This window comes from Ovis aries, chromosome 6, assembly GCF_016772045.2.
Source record: "Ovis aries strain OAR_USU_Benz2616 breed Rambouillet chromosome 6, ARS-UI_Ramb_v3.0, whole genome shotgun sequence".
Lineage (NCBI taxonomy): Eukaryota > Metazoa > Chordata > Mammalia > Artiodactyla > Bovidae > Ovis > Ovis aries.
The window spans coordinates 100,187,782-100,208,327 of NC_056059.1; the positions used below are offsets into that span (position 1 = coordinate 100,187,782).

A 20,546-nucleotide genomic window follows, 5' to 3' on the forward strand; every position below is an offset into this window, starting at 1 on the left:
ATGGTACTACATTAAAACAATGAGAACTGCTCTGGGTTTTCTCTTATCACCAATCTATTTTTGAAGAAATATCTATTGTCTTAGAAATTCTTAGCATTCCTATATCTTTTGGCTCTACACTGGAGTTGCACTGGGGGGTAATTTGTAATAAGCACAATATCCTCAAACGTGGGACTCTACTATTTATACTTAAGATGAAATGGAAATTTTGTTAGTATATTTAGAAAGAAGACATTAAAGCAGCCTAAATAAACTTAAGTGTTTTCTACATTCCCCCTTTCTGGGAAGTCAGTTTTCAGACCAAATAAGCTAGTAACTATAAAAACAGATATGAGTTGCTAACAATCTCAGATCAAAGGCTGAAATGGAAAGTCTAGCTGATGACAGAGGGCGCCATGCTTCCGGAAAGAGAGCAGGACAGCAGAATATTCCTGATGTGAATATAGCAGGGGCTGGAGATAGACAGAGATATAATTTATCATTGCTTACATTTCACAATATGATGGATAGGAGAAAAAGCTCAGAGAAAAGGAGCCGAAACCATGAGATGTAGTCCTTTTCCAAAGGTTCATTCAAGTCTGAAGGTCATGTCTCCCAAGAGCCACTTGTCTGTCCCTGCGGCTGTGCACACCGTTAGCCCCGGGAGTCCAGCATCACTGAGAAACTCAGAATGCGGAAAGCCTGGTTTTAAAACGTGGATTGCACTAGAACGGGAGCCAGGTCCTAGCAGCCAACACCTCTGCAAGCAGAGACTTTAAGCAGGCACTTCTGAGAGATATATTCACAACTAGAAAAGAACTACACACATGCTTTACTGGACCTCAATTTTGTTTTTCATTCTCTGAAGAGCTGGCTCAAAAACTTTTTCTTTTTTTCCTGGGGGTGGTACATAGGAGGTATTTATCTGAAATGAAAAAAAAAAAAGTATCTGGACTACTGCATTTAATCATGTATTGTAATTGTGTTACTCTACCTTTTTGCATCAGAGACAGATATACAATGAACATTCAGTTATCACAGGTTGCACACTAAGATAGTAATTCTTCAGGCCTTTTACATAACCACCAAAGAACAGATATTGGATTCTGCAATATAGTACAAAAGTCCACAGTCAATCCAGTCTTAGCCAGTATCTTCAATTTACTTCTGTTGCTGTACAAATAATCGGCCATTACTAGGGCTTACAAGTTAATAACAGGACAAAAAAATATACATTGCACTGACACAAAAAGTCAGCTGTGTTAATAGTCATGCAACAAGTAACCAAACTTGCTGAAATTAAAAATAATTTCTAAAAACAGTTTTAATGGCATAAATATTTTATACACAGTTCATTTACCCAAACAAAATGTATTTAAATGATACAAAGCAAAAATAAGTTTCTACCAACTTTATACATAGGAAAGTGCAAAATAACTTATCTAGAGTGTTTTGCTATTATCCAGACGGATGGCTGCTGTGGGCAGCTAGTCTCCTCTTCAAAAGCATGACATTACCATGCCACACTACACACAGATGTTAGAAAACAGGGATGAATGAATGGATGGATGGAACAACCACTACAAAGATCAGGCAGAAGCCCTGTGAGGTACTCTCAGAGAAAGAACATGGACCACACAAAGGTGGGTGTACATGCTGAGAATATATGTTGATAAACAAATGTGCATGGAACAGAAAGACATCCAGAGAAACGATTAGTTTATGTGAGTGAGTGTACTTGGGTGTGTGAGTGATTTGTGATTTCTGCATTAAAAGCAAAAAGGAAAAGAAACCCCACTGAACAAAACGGTTGCCCACAGCACCAGCTGCCAGAGGAAATACTATCATGAGGGTTTTGGTTTCCACCTTCTAGTTATGGAAGTTGTGTCGGAAAGTTTAAAAGTGTTCATCTCATATAACTTCATATTACACAGAGGAATAACCTTTAAGTAACTACATACAGACATTCATATATTCAAGTCTTTAAAGAACATCTCTGCCGCTGGGTTTGGGGTAAACATGGTTCGTGGACACAAGGAGGACGCCTCTTTTAAAAAGTGTAGAATAACACTGCTACAACTCATCTCTAGGTCCGGACAGGGGCAAAGCCCACGGCTAGGTGAGAGCACAGGTCCTGCAACTGTTGAACACCCAGCATTATTTATTAGAACGGAAGTTAGAAGGTTGGGGACGGAGCAGGGAGGAAGGTGGGGGAGAGGGAGACACAGGAAGGAAAACAGAACACACTTTTCTTCAAGTTAAAGTATTAATGCCAATAATCCTTTTATTAACAAGTATATTTGAACTTTTAGAAATGGAAGTGTTTTCCTCAATTTTGATATGTAATCATAAATAGACGGTAGGCTCAGACCTAAGTAAATAAAGGTGTAAATTTAGTAAGCATAAGGCACTAAAGCAGCCTTTATATTTTTCTCTTGGAGACCTAGTTATCAGGAAGAACAAATTTGTTCTTAAGCTGGTTTCAGCCCATTAGGTACAAGGTTACTATTGTACCAATGCCTATGCTTGAATGCATGTGCATATATGTGCATTTTAGTGCATAAGTGTGCCTGTCACCAGGGCCTAAGGATGAAAAATTGGGAATGCCAAAGCCGCTGTCCTTCGTATGATACTCCGAGAGGTGTGAAGGCCTGTCCTTCCTTTCCTGGGCCATAAATGCTTCAATGTTTTTCAAATCACAGGGCTTTTAGATTTGTTCATAATATTATCACTAAATATCTGAAAATGTTAAAATCTAGATTAATCGTTTCATTTGTTTTATATATATATTTATATATGTACATAACACACATTTTAAAAAATCCCACCACCAAAGCCTTTTTCTTCTGTAAACGAAACTTATCTCTTTGCCCCCACCAGCTTTAGTCTCCCTGGATTTGTGTGTTCTGTATCCAACTAGTAGAACAAATTAAATAACTAAATATTAAAATACTGTACTTATATTCATAGCAAAAACAAAAAAATAGACATTGATACAGTATAAATCTCACTGTTTTCAGGTAGATGGCATTAAATGGTAAAGGTTAAATATAAGCAGTTCTGACATGATCCAGTTTTACAACAAGGTTTACATGTTAATTCTGTACACTTTTTTCTTTTGTTTTAACCCTTTTTTGGAAAATAAGCTATAGTAGAACATTAGTGTCACCAAAGACACATACTTCTTATGTTCTATGCAAGAGAAGCTAATTTGGGTTACATGCAAATATATTTCCATCAGTTGAGGCAGGGCTGTTTCCTGCACTGCGTGGATTGCCTGACCATCAGGGCGCAGTGCTAAGAACAGATGCTTTGACCACAGGGCAGTCCAAAGAGAAGTCTACGTGGGGCCTTATGACATCAGAACAACACCGAGGTGGTGTGTAGCCATGTGCAAGATGCCCAAAGATTGCCAGGGTATCTCAGGGCCAGACTTCTGTTCTCCCACACTGTTTCCTAAAGAAGGTCCACATGACATTGTTTTGGTTACTAGCTTAGGTTAAGTGGAGATACCGTGGGCAACTTGAGAGAAAGGACATCAGGCACACGAGCTGGGCTTAAAAGGGGAAAGGAAAAAAGACCACAGATAATGTCTTTGAAGATTTAAAAAAAACCATATTTATAATTAATTGGTGAGCGATGTCAGACAAACCATAAGTATTTCATTGAATTAGTGGTTTAGTTGGAAGTCTCATGTTACAGGCTGTTAAGTCCTTATTTAGAAAAAAGGCCTTTGTACCTATTTACAATATACACAGTTACTTGCAAAGAAGTCAGATTTACAACCATTTTCTAAAAGCCTTTCTTTTTTTTCTAGTTGTTGACTTTTCCAATCGAGGATGAGTAGCTCTACAAAAACGAGACGCAAGGAAAGAACAGGTAACACGTGAGGATTTTCTCTTGGAGACAGCGATTGTTAAGGGAGAGTCGGATACTGAGCTGTTGCTCCCGGGAACCACCTCGTCTTCTCAGCAGGTGCTGCTCCCCTGCACAGTGCCTGCCCCACGACTGGACTCTACACCCGTTTAGCCAGTGTTCCCTTTGAATCCCACACTTCAGACGCGTGGTGCGAAGAGATGTGTAAACGGAGACTGTCTCGATGCCTTCCAAGCTGCGAGTTGTGACGGGGGAGGCGGGAAGCGGGGTCTCCAGACCGTGGTCTCCGATCAGCTTGGTGAATCTTCAACAATTCCGGGGCCCATCTTCTGAACTCCTCTCATGCTGTAAGTTGTAGTAACAGTTCTGACAGACACGTACTGGGGAGGAGATTTTCAAGCGTTTGATTTCTGACTGAAATCGGCTGCACCTAAAGGAGAGGCAAAACCAGGTAGTTATGGATTTTTCCCCACATTGGACCAGTGGGCCCCGAAATGCTCATTTAAAACCAGAACAGACAGCCTGCAGTGTAATGCTCAAGACCATATTGTGTCAGAAGAATGCCAGAGGCCGTACTGGTATGGGTCATGTGGTTTTTGACCAAGGACCACGAGGAATGCTGTATTCCTTGTTTCATTCTATGAAGAAATGTGCTAATAAACCAAGGCAAGGCATTTATTTGACAAAAGAAGATTAAAAAAAAAAAGTTAAGATTCTGCTACAGGATGAAGCCAGGGGAACTGAACAGCTCTGAGGCCGTTCTTCCTGTGCAGGACAGAAGCAGGGCATTCTTCCTCATGTCCTGTAACCTTGGGCCGTATGCCAATGTCTTTACTTCGAGCCTGACTATTTTCCCTGGGCATTAGAGCTCTCACTACTCATTTTAGAAGATACTTTGGTCACTAAAGAGTTCTTCTGAGCTTTTAAACACTTTGACTCACTCTTCAGTCATTTCTTAAACACATAGTTTGACTTTTCTGTCTGGTCCAAATGTTCTCATTTTTTGTTTATCTTGACAGAATTTCTTGAGGTGGAATACACACTTGGAGATGTTCTTTATAGAAAGCATTCTTATTCCTGGCGTTAAGCAGGGTATGACCCTGAATGTGGCACTCCGTCACTTTGAGCTTGGCTTTTCACAAGACTGAAAATTTTATTTCCTCCATTAATCTATCAGTAGAAGTGTCCAGAGAATAAGTGAAGCGCCAGCAGCCTCGGGGGTTTAAGCGACTGGACTTTGAGGAGACCCTTAGGAATGCTGGCAAGCTCCCTTAGCAGCTCAAGGGTAAAAGATCATGGCAGGGCTATGCCCTCTGGGACAGCATTCCTTCCATGCTCATTATGTCATCCTCTGTCACTTGTTTGGTTGGTTTTTCAAATAAAGCCTCCATTCAACATTTGAGGGCCTGGGATAATTTAAAGAATCACCTACATGTAAACAGTACTTTGAAAATTAAACACTACAAAGAACAGATGTATGTCAGCAGACATATGGAGCAGCAGATGACCAGAAATTACCAGATCACTAGGCTTCACAGAGTGGGTGTCTCAAAGCACAGAAGCTCAAGACAGATACCTCTGCCATCATGGAAATTCCTGTAAGAAGTGGCTGGCAGCAACTTTCTGCTACCTCACCTTGAATCAGGCATCTCAGGAGAAAAGGTTTAAGACATTAATCTGAAAACAAATTTATAATTATGATAACACTTTTTACTAAACACCTATACTGCCAGACTTTGCACCTGGTGCTTTACAAAACTCATATGTGATTTCAGAGAGGGCTAGTAATGTGCTGAGATGACGCAATGGACAACAGCCCAGTGAGTACCCGGGCAGTGTAAACCCAAGACCGTAGCCTTTCCAATAAGCCAAGGCCCTCAGTGACTGGCTCAGGAGCAATGATACACTTTGTGTTTTCTATGAAAGTATCTTTCGAGTAAGGCAATATACATATTAGTGAGTACTGCCCGGGGGATCTTTTCGGTTGTCTGCCATGAAAACTAAGGACTGGGGCTTCCCTGATGGTCTAGTGGTTAAGAATCTGCCTGCCAATGCAGGGGACACGGGTTTGATCCCTGGTATGGGAAGATCCCACATACCTCGGAGGAACTAAGCCTGCGTGCCTCAACTACTGAGCCCACACGCCCTGAGACCTGTATTCCACAACAAGAGAAGCCCACGCGCTGCAATGAAGGGGAGCCTGCACTGCAACTGGAGAGAGCCCACGAATGGCAATGAAGACCTAGTGCAGGCAAAACCACATGCATGCATGCATTCCTGCCTGGGAAATCCCATGGACAGAGGAGGCGGACAGGCCACAGTCCAAAGGGTCACAGAGAGCTGGACACGACTGAGAGACTAAGCAGGCAAATATGTAGGTAAATAAATCTTAAAAAAAGGAAAGTAATGCGTGAACATGCATGTGTGGGACCCCAGTGTATGACAGAGATGCCAAGGAGTTAGTGCATATGGGACAGCTGACTCTTCATACCCGGGAAATGTAAGTGATCCCCACCTCATGTCATACCCCTAAATAAATTCCAAATGGATTTGAACCTAAAGACCCAAATGGGAAAAACAAAACTTTGAAACTTTTAAAAGAAAATGAACAAGGCCATCTTTATGACCTCAGGACAGAGAAAGATTTTTTAAGGCCAAAAAAAAGGAAGCGAAAGTAATAAAAAGTAACACATGCTACTACATCAAAATTCTAAACCCGTGTGCCAGAAAAAAGACATACATCAAGTTAAAAACACAAGCCACAGACTGGCAGAAGATATCTGCAAGACATATATAAGGCAAAGGATCAGAGCCCAGGATACAAAACAACTCAAGTAGGTGGAAAAAAACAAAGAGCAAACCCAAAGGGGAAATGGGCCAAGTTACCCCATAGGAGACTCAAAACTGCCAATAAGCATATGAAAAGATGCTCAACCTCAGAGACGCTGCAAGCTAGAACAACACAATCTGGCTCTCAGATTGGCACAAGTGGAAAAGCTTGGCAGTTCCAGGTATGAATAAGCACTGCAAGAACTGACATATCCCACTGGAGGGAGAACGAACTAGCACTACTGTTCTGGAGAGTAATCTGGCAATAGCTAGTTACGCTCAGGGCTATGTCTGCCATCTAGCAATTCCTTTCCGAGGTATCTCCTCCAGGGAAACTCCAGCTTGTGTATGAAGAGGGCATTTATAATGGTGTGCATTGCAGTATTGCTTATCGTTCTGATAAAATGAAAGAAAATCCCTTGAGTCCAACAAGGACCTCCCTGGTGGTCCAGTGGTTACGAGTCAGCCTGCCAAAGCAGGGGACACAGGTTCAAACCCTGGCTGAAGAAGATCCCACCTGCCACCAGGCCACTGAGCCCATGAATCACATCTACTGAAGCCTGTGCACCCAGAGCCCCGCCTCTGCAAGGAGAGAAGCCGCAGTGAGAAGAAGCCCGAGCACCACAACTAGAGTAACCCGAACCCTCGCTGCAACTAGAGGAAAGCCTGTTCACGGCAGTGGAGACCCAGGGCAGCTAAAGATACATAAGCAAAAATTAACTTTTTAATTAAAAGGAAAGAAAGCTTGCATCTCATCTTACTTCTGGCAGAAGAGCTGACCGCAGTTCCTGCAATGGTGCCGTCTTTCCGTGAGAGAGAACCGCACGGAGCAGCCTGAACAGCTGTCCCCTCCTTCGTCCTTCACCCAGTGGTCAGCAGCGGAGCGGCCGGGCTGGTCGCTCACAGACCAGCTGAACACCCGGCCCCGACTGTCGCCCACGAGGATCCTGCTGTGGTCCCTGCAGGAGACACGGCAGAGTCACCGCCATGCGGCCGCAGCTCCCTGTGACCCTGGTCCCCAGTGGATGTGTGTGCTGGGGAGGGGTCGAGTGTGGATAGGCACAGAACCGCACTGAGCCCGAATGCACACTTCCATCTCAACCCTCCAGGCATCAAACCGTGCTATTATCTCTGAAGAACAGAGAAGGCAAAGTTTTTTTGGTTTTTGAAATTCACAGGTGAAATCCACACACTGGCAGGTGTCCTGGTGTGTCTGGTGCAGCCCCACAGGATAATACAGATGAAACCTGTGCTCCCCAGAGGTGGCTTAAGTGTGGGTGCCCAGGCTGGGCCCCAGGAGACCTGGCCACTTACTTGGAGACGCCCAATGCGGTGATCTCGGCAGGGTGAGCGTTGTCCTTCCGGTCGAAGGCCGTGTGCATGGTCAGCTTACTCCTGAACACCAGCTGCCGTTCCCAGCGATACCCTGGGGCAGAAAAGGGCAACGCATGACTGACGAAGCGAGGGGAGCCCATGTATGGTAGGTGGCCCCTGACAAAGGGCTCTCAGACCTCAGGGTGCTGCCGAACACAGCTCTAGCAGCCTCTCTGGTTCTCGGTCGCTGCTGCCTTGGTTATTAAAGGTCCAGCAGTCTAGCCTGACACTGACCACGGACTCAGGCCTTCACAAAGACAAACACGGAGAGGGGGAAACCCTCAGTACTAGACACAACTTCTCTAGTTGAGGACCAGGCCCCTAACTCTATCACAGGTAAAGTTCTCTGTGAATAGAGTTTTATCTATTTATCCATAATCCATAGGCTACCCATTTTCAAAAGCTTTCATAATTTGTGAATGAATGAAGTTTTGGTTTGAGGTTATTTTTCCTTACAAAATGCCCAACACACTGCAAATGCTACTGTAGGATAGACTCTCCAAGGGTCTCTAGGTCCACTTTACACAAGAAGAAAAGTGAGGCCCTCTCGGCGGGCGGCCTCAGTCACAGGGAGGGGGCAAAGAGGAGCTGCAGCACTCTGCCTCAGTCCACTGACCCTCGCCAACCCACAAGGCTTGACAAACAGACGTGGGACTTCTGAGTTACCAGGCTTCAATCGGCTGTAATTCCGCGCCTCGATGGGATTGGGGTGGGGGTGGTTAAGGGGAGTCTGAAGATGAGGTCTGCTCTGGCCCTCTGAATAGTTCACAAATATGAAGCCGTCTTTCTCATCGAGGCTGAGCTGATCGGACCAGCGCCTGGAGTCGTCGGAGCCACTGTCGTTATACCAGGTGGCTGTGGCTCGGCAGGAGGCTGCCCGGGGCCGGTGGCTGGTGCTGCTGGGCTGGCTGGGCGTGTCCTTGGGGTCCTGGCTGACGCTCTGCTCATCGGCTTCGGAGTCGCTGCTGTCCTCATCCTGGGCTTCTTGCCCTGGGTGATGCATTGGGGGAATTAGAGAACACACACACATCATGGTTAGATCCAGCTTTGTCCCACTCATATTTTTCCTCTAGTGGTTAAGACACAAGAGACAGTATTTTAAGCTCAATATCACAATATGCAAAGTCGCTTCATCGTGTCTGACTCTTTGTGGCCCTGTGGACTGTAGCCTGCCAGGCTCCTCTGTCCATGGTATTCTCCAGGCAAGAATAGTAGAGTGGGTTGCTGTGCCCTCCTCCAGGGGACCTTCCTGACCCAGGGATCGAACCCACATCTCTCATGTCTCCTTCACTGGCAAGAGGGTTATTTATCACTAGCTCAACCTGGGAAGCCATAAAGGCAAATAAATTGCTAGAATTTTCAGTTAGGTATGATAGCAAAATGGCAGAATTTCAGAGTTTATAGACTGTTTTGGCCCAAATCCTTAGATCGGCATTTATTCTTTCACAATCTGGCCAAAGCCTGCCTTTATGACTTTCTCACCACCCGCACCTGCCTCACGGCCACAGCTCAGCTGGACATGCCCACTTGGCTCTCTACGCAGCCCTGCTCCTCCTCACAGCTAGTTCTGCACACGCAGGTTGGCCCTGCTTGGACCCATCTTCCCAATCTCTGTGTGTTCCAATGTGACCTATCTCTCAAGACATATCTTAAATGCTGCTTTCTCTAAAATCTTATGTGGTTCCTGCAACAGAAAGTTAACTCTCTCTTCTGGGCTCCTTTAACAGCTGTATGGCTCTCACACATTTAAAATTATCACTCCAAACTATTACTTTTGGTCATTATTTCTACAAGACAGTGGTCAGTTGCAGAGCAGGAGTCCCAGCACGGTGCCTTCCACATAGCAGTCAATATAAATGACAGCACAGATGAGCAGACCATGGATAGAAATCTTAATTGAGAATTTCGTTCCTCCTCCTCTTTCCATCGTTATTGTGCATTTCTTCAGCTCAATTCCCTTGCAACAGTCTACTGGAGGGAAAACCAGCTTTCCTGGTGGCTCAGATGGTAAAGAATCTATCTGCCTGCAGTGCAGAAGACCCGGGTTCAATCCCTAGTTCAGGAAGATCCCCTGGAGAAGAGAATGGCAACAAACTACAGTATCCTTGCCTGGAGAATCCCATGGACAGAGGAGCCTGGCGAGCTACGGTCCACAGGGCTGCAAAGAGTCAGAACCTACTGAGCGACCAACACTTTCACTTACTTTCAAACATATGTAACTGGAACAAAGGAGAGAGCCAAGACCAAGTGAGCAGGGACCTCCCTGTTGGTCCAGTGGTTAAGAATTCGCCTTCCAATGGTGGAGATACAGGTTTGATCCCTGGTCAGGGAACTAAGATCTCACACGCCTCAGGGCAACTAAGCCTGCGCGCCTCAACTAGTGAACCCATTCGCTCTGGAGCCCATGAACCTGCGTGTGTCAATGAAGATCCTGCGTGCCACAACTACAACTTGACTCAGCCAAAAACAAACAAACAAACAAACGAGCAAGCACCAGTCCACTACGCATATTTTTTAACTAGACGAATACTTAATTTGCCTGTGGTAAGATCCAACCAGTCCATTCTGAAGGAGATCAGCCCTGGGATTTCTTTGGAAGGAATGATGCTAAAGCTGAAACTCCAGTATTTTGGCCACCTCATGCAAAGCGTTGACTCATTGGAAAAGACTTTGATGCTGGGAGGGATTGGGGGCAAGAGGAGAAGGGGACGACAGAGGATGAGATGGCTGGATGGCATCACTGACTCGATGGACGTGAGTGTGAGTGGACTCCGGGAGTTGGTGATGGACAGGGAGGCCTGGCGTGCTGTGATTCATGGTGTCGCAAAGAGTCAGACACAACTGAGTGACTGAACTGAACTGAACTGGAAGAGTCTGCCTGCAATGAAGTAGACCAGGGATCAAACCTGAAGATCTACCCGAAGGAGGAAATGGCAACCCATTCCATTATTTCTGCCTGGGAAATCCCATGGACAGAGGAGACAGTCCATGGGATTACACAGAGTTGGACATAACTGAGCAATTAACACTACTACTACTGTTAGTAATCCAGTTGGCTAATTTCAGAGCTTTTTTTTTTTTTTAACCCAATGGCTTATGATCATGAAAGTCTTCAAACAGTGGTCTTTGACACAGGTTTGATTTCCAGAGAGCCACTAGCTCTCTCTTTCATCTGGGGCCCTGCCCTTGAGTCCTACCACTTTGACATGGTCCCAAGTTAACCCTTTCTGTAGGCTGCTCTCTGCCTCTGCCACTCTTGCCTAACTTTGTCCACAATGTGAAAACATAAAGAGGACAAAGACATACAAATGTCTCTCCTCCCTGAATCTGACCCCTTCTTCTCTCCTTATTCGTATTTTCCTGTTTTTCACTTACAAGCTTTGTTACGAGGAAGGGAGAGGGACACACTTCTCATTAGACTGAACAGTCGATGTCTGACACACAACAGTTATTAACTCTCAAATACTGACTGAACTGAATTCTGAGTGTAGGTCTTCAAACACCCAGATGACTTTCTTCTTAGTGGAATTGCAGTTGTATGTGGAAATTTACATGCATTAAAGTAACACAAGCATTACAATGTCCTGTTCATCGGTTCTGGCAAAGAAAGTAAAAGCTACTGTCAGCTTACAAGGAGAAAGATTTGTGTCTTTCTGATAGTAAGTCTTTTCCCTTAGCAACTTCCTCATATTGTCAAACTCATGCTGAATTCTCAGTGTACAAAAATTAGTCACGGAGAGATGATCTGGAGGTTGAACTTAAAGCCCCGTTCCTTTCTATGAAGAGTCTTGGACCAGTTGATCTAACTCAGCGAGAGGTATTTCTCTGGAGACTCAGTAACCCAAAGCACACCTTAGCTGGATTCTTTGGTGCCATTTCCAAACATTCTGTGTGTGTATATATACACTGTGTATATATTTCACTGGAAAACGTTAAAGTGCTTCACAAACAGCAGATACAGAACAAAGATTGGGGCTTCCCTGGTGGCTCAGTGGTAACAAGAACCTGCCTGCCAACGCAGGAGATGTGGGTTTAATCCCTGGGCTGCGAAGATACCCTGGAGGAGGAAATGGCAACCCACTCTAGTGTTCTTGCCTGGGAAATCGAGGGCCAGAGAAACCTGGTGGGCTATAGTGCATGGGGTCACAGAGTCGCACGTGACTTAGCGACTAAACAACAAGAATACAGATCAGCAGGCTCCTGTCTGATGAAGGCCCCTCCTGAGGGGGTCTAGGGCATGGACTCTGGTCTGTCTCTGTGAATAGTTTACAAACATTATGCTGCCCTGTCCCTCACATGGAGCTGTTCAAGTGATGGGGGGGACTGAGGTGTGGCCCTGACTCATCGGACAGTGGACTCTTGCACCTGCTTTGTATTTCTCAGAATGGAAAGCCCAAGCCTCTGGTATTCTGGGAAGCTTGCAACTGTATTTATTGTGGGATGCGAAAGCTCACCATGAGACACTACCACATGGGGTGTTGCCTGATGAACCAGAGAACTCTGTGAGCCTGCCAGGCTGCTTTGCACATCAGGTGGTTAAGACCACTTCTGACAGCAATGCCCAACCTCAGGCTCTTGCTTACCTTGGTTGATGTAAGTTTACTCATAAGGATTAAAAAAAAAGAGACATGAAAATTACTGCGAAACTTAGAAAGTATTCAATACCGATCTGTGCTTCTGGACAGTCTTCCTGCATTTCGAGGACTTCAGCAGGCTCAGGGGCTGGTGTTTCAGGAACTTGCAAAAATTCCATTCTCCAAAACTGAATTTAAATAAGCATGGGGAAAAAAACAAAACAACACAGTTGAACAGATTACAGAAACAATTTATGAGTTACTGCATGAAGATGGATTCTCAGGGTTAAATAGGTAACCTGATTTCTCTTATTATGTACAGTCAGGTTTCCCTGTATCTTGAAAAATGTGGCAGGGACTGCTTCCAGATTAAACAGTTCTCCCCAAACTGTGTCGCATGAGATGTCAGTGGGTTTTTCATGGTCAAGGGAAAGGAATGGGGTCAAAGAGATTTCAGAAACACAGTTAAACTATGTACACTTCCTTATTTCCTACAAAACCCCTGTGAGCCTTGCATACACTGATATGTACTTTACACCTCCAAGAAGGTGTACAGGAAGTAGGAGCCCCAGACATGTTTTGCTAGGGTGCTCTTCATGATGCCTGACAGATGGAGTAATCTGGAATGCTGCTCTGCAGCCCTGCAGCTTTGGGGGTGTGCCCTTTGGGGGAGTGGCCACAGTCTAAGAGTAGAATGTGGCCGGGGAGTGGCCGATGGCCTCATTGTGTAGCTCTGCTTGTGACTGTGATTACAAGGGCAGCAACCATCTGCTCTCTCCTTTTACAGAGCACAATTAAAGAAGGACATAAAGAAAAATCTCCCGAGAGAAACACCCAAGTATTAGAACAGACTAAAAAGGTAAACAGTCCGTGGATTCCATTTTTGGTAGAGGCCCAACGCATGAATGCATCGGCTTCCCTGGTGGCTCAGACAGTAAAGCTTCTGCCTACAATAAGGGAGACCAGTGTTCAATCCCTGGGTTTGGGAAGATCCCCTGGAGACGGAAATGGCAACCCACTCTAGTACTTTTGCCTGGAAAATCCCAGGGACAGAGGAGCCTGGTAGGCTACAGTCCATGGGATTGTGAAGAGTCAGACACAATTGAGTGATTTCACTTTCTTTCTCTTCTTTTCAACACATGAAAACTAAGAAAAGGATAAACGGATCTAGGATTCAGGTAAAATCACCCAGGATCTGAGATAAGCAAGGAATGGATGACGTGAGGCCCCTGGAAGCATGATCGAGCTCTGTGATTCTCTGCAGAGAAGAGATGGTCCCCATTTTCCCTAAGAAGCCATCTGACGGGCTGAAAGGCCAATACTTGGGCAGCTGACATTTCTAGCAATCCCAGTGCGACAGGGAAACGGTGTCTCAGTGATCCTGTATCAAGTGGTCAATGCACTAACACATCTACTTAATGGGGGGAAAAAAGGCCAAGTCACTGACACTCCCACATCTGATAACCCAGTGGCCAAGGTCTACATCTGAATGCCAGTTTGCTAAACAGCAGGACAACCTCCAGATGTCTTCACCTGCGGACAGCTACAGAAGCTTTGGGTGAACCAGGGCAGCAAACACCCTGGCTCATGTGCTCACGGTGGACCTACCCGGACCACGCCATCCGAGTGTCCCGTGACGATGACGTTCTGCGTGTCCCACTCGTTCATCTCTGACACGCAGCAACAGACGATCTGCTGGCTCCTGCCTGTGAACGTGTTCACACTTACGACGGGGTTCCCGTTGATGCTCCACACATGGATGTACGTGCCGGCGCAGGACACGATGTCCCCCTGAGACGGGGAAGAGAAACGTCACTCCCAGCAGAGGACACGCTCCTTTCAGAAGCAACTGAATCTTTGGTCTGGCTCTCGAGAACTCTCTTAAGTGCTTTGACTAGTGACTGGGTAGTTTCTGAGGTAGCCTGGAATCCAGAGCTTGCTGACTTAAAAAAAATACCCTGAACAGAGGCCTCTTTAAGAATTCAAGGTGGCATGAAGACTGGGCAAGGTGATCTGGTGATGGATTTGGAAGCCCTTCCACACACTCAGCAGAGCCCTGCTGCATTCCAAGTCAGAGCTATCTGTAATCTGAGGAGGTGATAACCACTCTTTTACTGTTTACAAAATCTATACCTTCCACCCACTTAATTTTACAAAATGAGCCCAATCATAAAAGCCACGGGGTAGAAGAGAAATCTTTTACTTTGGTGCAGCTGGGACTCTCCTTCAATAAACGAAAAGATGAAATCTTGGTAACACTGTAATATCCTATTACAAATTTGTATTCACAATAGAGAAGAAGAAAGCTAGTATGTAGGTCATTTCTTGGCACACGGAATTAAACCCTAAGACTCCCTGAGCAGAGAAGTCAGTTTTTCATGAGTTCCAGAGATAGGGGAAAAAAAAAAAAAGGAAGCTTTTCCTTCAAATTCTACCAGTTTGGTGAAAAAACAACCCACTACCATTAAAGGAACTAAGATACTTCCTGAAGCATCAATAGTGTGTTGGTTAGTGCGCTGGGCCCTTTAGACACCCCAAAGCTTCTACACCATCCCAGGCAGCCTCTCCTATCCCTGAGATAGTCTGACAGGCGTGATGCTAGGTCTGACTTCAGAAATGATCTGGTGGACACAGCCAGTGGGCGTAGGACAACATACAGGAATTGGAAGATGGTCATCAAAACAATAAATATGCCAGCAAATCTGGAAAACGCAGCAATGGCCACAGGACTAGAAAAGATCAGTTTTTATTCCAATCCCAAAGAAAGGCAGGGCCAAAGAATGCTCAAACTACTGCACAATTGCACTCATTTCACAAGCTAGCAAAGTAATTCTCAAAATTCTCCAAGCTAGGCTTCAACAGTATGTTAACTGAGAACGTCCAGATGTTCAAGCTGGATTGAGAAAAGGCAGAGGAACCAGAGATCAAATTGCCAACATCTACTGGATCATAGAAAAAGCAAGAGAATTTCAGAAAGACATCTACTTCTGCTTCACTGACTATGCTAAAGCCTTTGACTGTGTAAATCACAACAAACTGGAAAATTCTTGGAGATGGGAATACCAGACCACCTTTCCTACCGCCTGAAAAATCTGTATGTAGGTCAAGAAGCAACAGTTAGAACTGGACATGGGAAAATGGACTGGTTTCAAATTGGGAAAGGAGAACATCAAGGCTGTATATTGTCACCCTGCTTATTTAACTTCTATGCAGAGTATATCATGCAAAATGCTGGGCTGGATAAAACACAAGCTAAAATCAAGATTGCCAGAGAAATATCAACAACCTCAGAAATGCAAATGACACCACCCTTATGGTAGAAAGTGAAGAGGAACTAAAGAGCCTCTTGATGAAAGTGAAAGAGGAGAGTGAAAAAGTTGGCTTAAAATTCAAAAAACTAAGATCATGGCATCCAGCCCCATCCCTTCATGGCAAACAGATGGAGAAACAATGGAAACAGTGACAGACTTTATTTTTTTGGGCTCCAAAATCACTGCAGATGGTGAATGCAGCCATGAAATTAAAAGATGCTTACTCCTTGGAAGAAAAGCAATGGCCAACCTAGACAGCATATTAAAAAGCAGAGACATTACTTTGCTGACAAAGGTCTGTCTAGTCAAAGCTATGGTTCTTCCAGTAGTCATGTATGGATAAGAGAGTTGGATTACAAAGAAAGCTGAGTGCCAAAGAACTGATGCTTCTGAACTGTGGTGTTGGAGAAGACTCTTGAGAGTCCCTTGGACTGCATGGAGATCCAACCAGTCCATCCTAAAAGAAATCAGTCCTGAATATTCATTGGAAAGACTGATGCTGAAGCTCCAATACTTCAGCCACCTTATGTGAACAGCTGACTCATTAGAAAAGACCCTGATGCTGGGAAATGATTGCATTCGGGAGAAGGGGATGACAGAGGGCAAGATGGTTGGATGGCATCCCTGACTCAATGGACATGAGTTTGAGCAGGCTCTGGGAGATAGTGAAGGACGGGGAGGCCTGGCGTGCTGCAGTCCATGGGGTTGCAAAGAGTTGGGCATGACTGAGAAACTGAACAACTTCAAGAACAGAGGAAAGCTAGAAACGAAACAGCAGGACCCATGCAAGAGAGAAGGGAAGGGAAGGCAGGCGTGACCCGGTGCTTTTCCAAACCACTGTCTGCGGTGGTCTTGCTACTGTTCCTTCCCCTTCTCCCCCAGTCTACCAAGGTGGCAAGAACCAAACCAAAACCCAAACGAAAACCACACTGAGCAAAGCGCTGCTGTGTCTACCTCTGGAACCACCTCTGACGACGAGTGTCAGCAACTGAGTTTTAATTAATGGGTTCAGTCTCTGTAGGAGATGGGAGGCTGCCACCCCATGATGCACTACACAAGACATTCTGCAATTACTCCAGGGCACCTCAATTAGAGTGCGTTTGAGCAAACCCTGTGGTTATGAGGGTTGAGAGTAAGAAGAATTAAAGGGCAGCTGCAAGGCAACTTATGCCCAAAGTATAGACTGCAGTAAAGCAGACTTGATGATGGCTACAAAAATGTAACAGAAATAGAAATCTTCTCATGAGTGATGGAAATGACAAACGAATCTTCAAAGGTAAAAATCTAACATGTCTGTAGTGTCTGCAGCAACTACTGCAATCCAGTGAGTGTATGCTGGCCCCAGTGACAACTAACTAAAATAAAATCTTCAGCATTTAAGAACAATCAAAAACTAAGTGCCTGAAATAGTGCAATTATGCATTTGACTCAGAGCAACACAGTGAAGAGCAGGGTGGTTCTGCTGCACTGACATTTCCATAAACCTCCTCTTAGATGCCTTTGCAGGAGCAACCAAAGGTGCTGTTTTAAAAAACATTTTAAGCCTTTCAAATATATATGAAAACAAATTTGACTCTCTTATCCCCACACGCTCCCCACTCATTCCTGACTCTGATTACTCTTATTATTGTGAGACAATCTAAGTGACATTAACTGGCCTTCCCTGGTGGCTCAGTGGTAAAGAACCCACCTGCCAATGCAGGAGGTGCAGGTTCGATCCCTGGGTCAGGAAGATCCCCTGGAGGAGGGCATGGCAACCCACTCCAGGATTCTTGCCTGGAGAATCCCATGGACAGAGGAGCCTGGTGGCCTACAGTGCATGGGGTCACAAGAGAGTCAGACGAGACTCAGCAAGTCCATGGCACAACTGCAAGTGCCATTAAGTGGGAATGAGTAAATTTCCTTTTCTTCTTTTTCTCTGAGTGACTGCGAGGTATTTGACTGAAAGCACAGTACTCAATACTCAGAATCTTCTGGTATAAATTAAAGATATGCCTCCTTTGAAAGGAAAGCTGCCCGTGGCTGATGTTATGACAAAGCTAGGACCACTCTGCGTCACTAGCATGATGCCCGGCGGGGCTGACAGCAAGGGTGGGAGTGAATATTTACAGCTAAGAAGTGATGAGCTTGGGGGTTCTCATTAACTTGCAGACTGACTTGCACATGTGAGAATTTGTCCCCTGGACACAGAGACCTCATTCTCTCTAAACCTACCCTGAATGTTCCTTGCTTCCCAACACCCCAAACCAATGACTTTTTCCCCCTCCTTGCCCAGTCTGCATGGAGGCTCCTATGCCAGCACATTTCTTTTGTTCTGTTTCAGTGTCTTTTTGAGGGCCATTTTTTTTCATACCTTTGGAATCTGTTTTGAAAACCGTTTACAACAATTTTTCTCTTGTTTGGATACCCAAATATTACTCTCCTCACTTTATAAACACTTTGAACATATTTCATCAAACTTCAACAATTTTAACAAATCCCACCAATTCCTTGCTTTTAAAAAAGCACATTCTACACTGTTTTATTTTGAACTAAATCTTGCTCTTTGAAGTATTGCTGCAGTGATTGGATATTAAGACAGAATTGTTTCCTGGGTTACAAACTTTAATATCCATTTGCTTTTGCAAACAACATCTAAACCAAGTGGCTTTTATAAGATGTATATCCATCAACTTGGAAAGCAGAGTTATTTTGTATTTATGCTGGCCAGAGTTATGTGTTCCTACACACAAAACAAGTGAGCAATTTATGACTTACGGTTAATTCATTGATACACAGAGCAGACACGGGAGCCCGGTGGCCTCGGAGCTGGGTTAGGAACGACAGCTTGTTCAGGTCCCAGATGATGCAGGTTCGGTCTCGGGACCCGCTGACGATGATGTGATAGGCTAACGACGCGGTGGCACAGGTGACCGTATCAGTGTGGCCAAGTAAGGCCTAAAAGGGGAACAGATGAGACCTGGTCTCAGGTGGCTGTGCTCCTTACTGGACTCCAAACAGCTGCGTGTGCTGCGAACCGAGAGGTGTGCAGCTAGTGGGGAGCACCTTGAGTAGCAGCACCTGGAAGGCCCTCATTCTTTTCTCGCCACTGTCCCTGCCTCCCCAACCAGGGGTAAGAGAGAAGTGTGGAGGACTTGGGAGATGCCACTCTCCATTAGTATCTTACTTCTCTCCTGGCCTCAGCCCAGGATCTCAGAAGGAAGGGAGAGTCGCAACTGCAACCCAGCTGGGGTTTTCTCACACTTCCCCTCTCCACACGGAGATGTGTCGATCATAGTCCCCAAATTCAGAATTTAAATTCTGAATCTATTCTTTTCTGCTATCAATTCTTCGAAGTCCATTCTACAGAACTACAATTGGATATGTTTTTTAAAAATGTAAGTGCGTGGTTGTAATACATGGTCCCAGGAAGATACAGCGAAAATGCAGCTCTGACGTGTCTGCTGAGCACCTGTTAGGAGCTGGACACACCTGGGTGTCTCCTGCACCCGAGAAGGACCTGTTCTCAAACCAGAATAAACACGTTTCTCTTTTGCTGGGATATGAAGAGAAATAGGATCAAGGGAAATGGTAGTGCACGAAGACAAACATTTTGAAGGAAAAGACTCAGATGACTGTTAGGAATTTCTGAGTATTTACTATTTATCAAATTTTGGTGATGCACACACCCTTACTATATACTTAGCAAACCCAGAAGACTGTTCGAAGTGAGAAGTACTTGGCACTGAGGGGCTAACAGGCATGCTAGCTGGCTGCGAAGCCCATTTTCTACATTGAAAATATTGCAAGCAGGAGTGTTTGGACCAGCAAACTGCACTGAGAGCCTTGCGCCTGCTCACGTGGAGACTGTCTCACAAGGACTCACCTTTAGACCCAGCAACCACTGAAGGTTCTGGACAATAGAGATGGTCACTGGAGTAAGCAAGAGGGGCTCAATTCTTTCTATAGGTATTGAAAACAGCACTGTTTGTCTGAGGCTGGTTTTAAAATAGCTTTGGAATCACACAGAACTGAATTTATATCCTGGCTTTACCACAAGGTTTGACATGGGCCTGTGTATTAAGTTCCCTAAGCCGTGGTTTTTCCAGGTGTTAATTAGCTCGGGCTGATAATGATCTTGTAGAAATGTCAGGATTGCAGTTTTACATTTTTTAAACTCCCAGCACAGTGCCCTGAACACGGCAGGTGTTCAGTAAATGTCAGATATTACTGTTACACTACTTTTAAAATGTGTTATAACAGAAAACACCTAGATGTAAACTCCATTAAAAAGAAACTTACAGTAAATTCACTTATAAATCAAATATTAAAAAGGTGATGGCTTCATGATAAAAGAATTCTTGTTTTGATTAAACATTTATGATAGAGTCACCTCATAACAAGTGATCAAAAATACTTGTTAATAACATCACCAATGGTTTTTCTGAATACATTTCATGAATTTGCCATGTTCTTAAGAATATTATAAATGAAGAAACAGAAAACCAAAAATCAACGACTTAATGGTATAGATGAATGAAAAGCATCCAGAAAAGAAGTTATTCTGAATCAATTGCAAATATAACTGGTTTGCAAGAATTTAACCTACATATAACTCTGAGAA

At 44.6% G+C, this 20,546-nt stretch overlaps 1 protein-coding gene across 22 annotated transcripts in view; it reads right to left on the reverse strand.

The window, feature by feature from the left end:
* Positions 1-937: 937 nt before the first annotated feature.
* Positions 938-20,546, reverse strand: part of WDFY3 (WD repeat and FYVE domain containing 3) — a 281,234-nt gene continuing 261,625 nt past the window's right edge. For all 22 annotated transcript variants that reach the window (XM_060417370.1, XM_060417369.1, XM_060417383.1 and 19 more), the window contains 7 exons: positions 18,701-18,880; positions 14,241-14,423; positions 12,724-12,820; positions 8,725-9,048; positions 7,999-8,110; positions 7,446-7,643; positions 938-4,285 (listed from right to left, as the gene is read on the reverse strand). In XM_060417370.1, the coding sequence (XP_060273353.1) occupies positions 4,162-4,285; positions 7,446-7,643; positions 7,999-8,110; positions 8,725-9,048; positions 12,724-12,820; positions 14,241-14,423; positions 18,701-18,880 (1,218 nt within the window). In that variant the 3' untranslated portion in view covers positions 938-4,161. The remainder of the gene's footprint in view (positions 4,286-7,445; positions 7,644-7,998; positions 8,111-8,724; positions 9,049-12,723; positions 12,821-14,240; positions 14,424-18,700; positions 18,881-20,546) is intronic.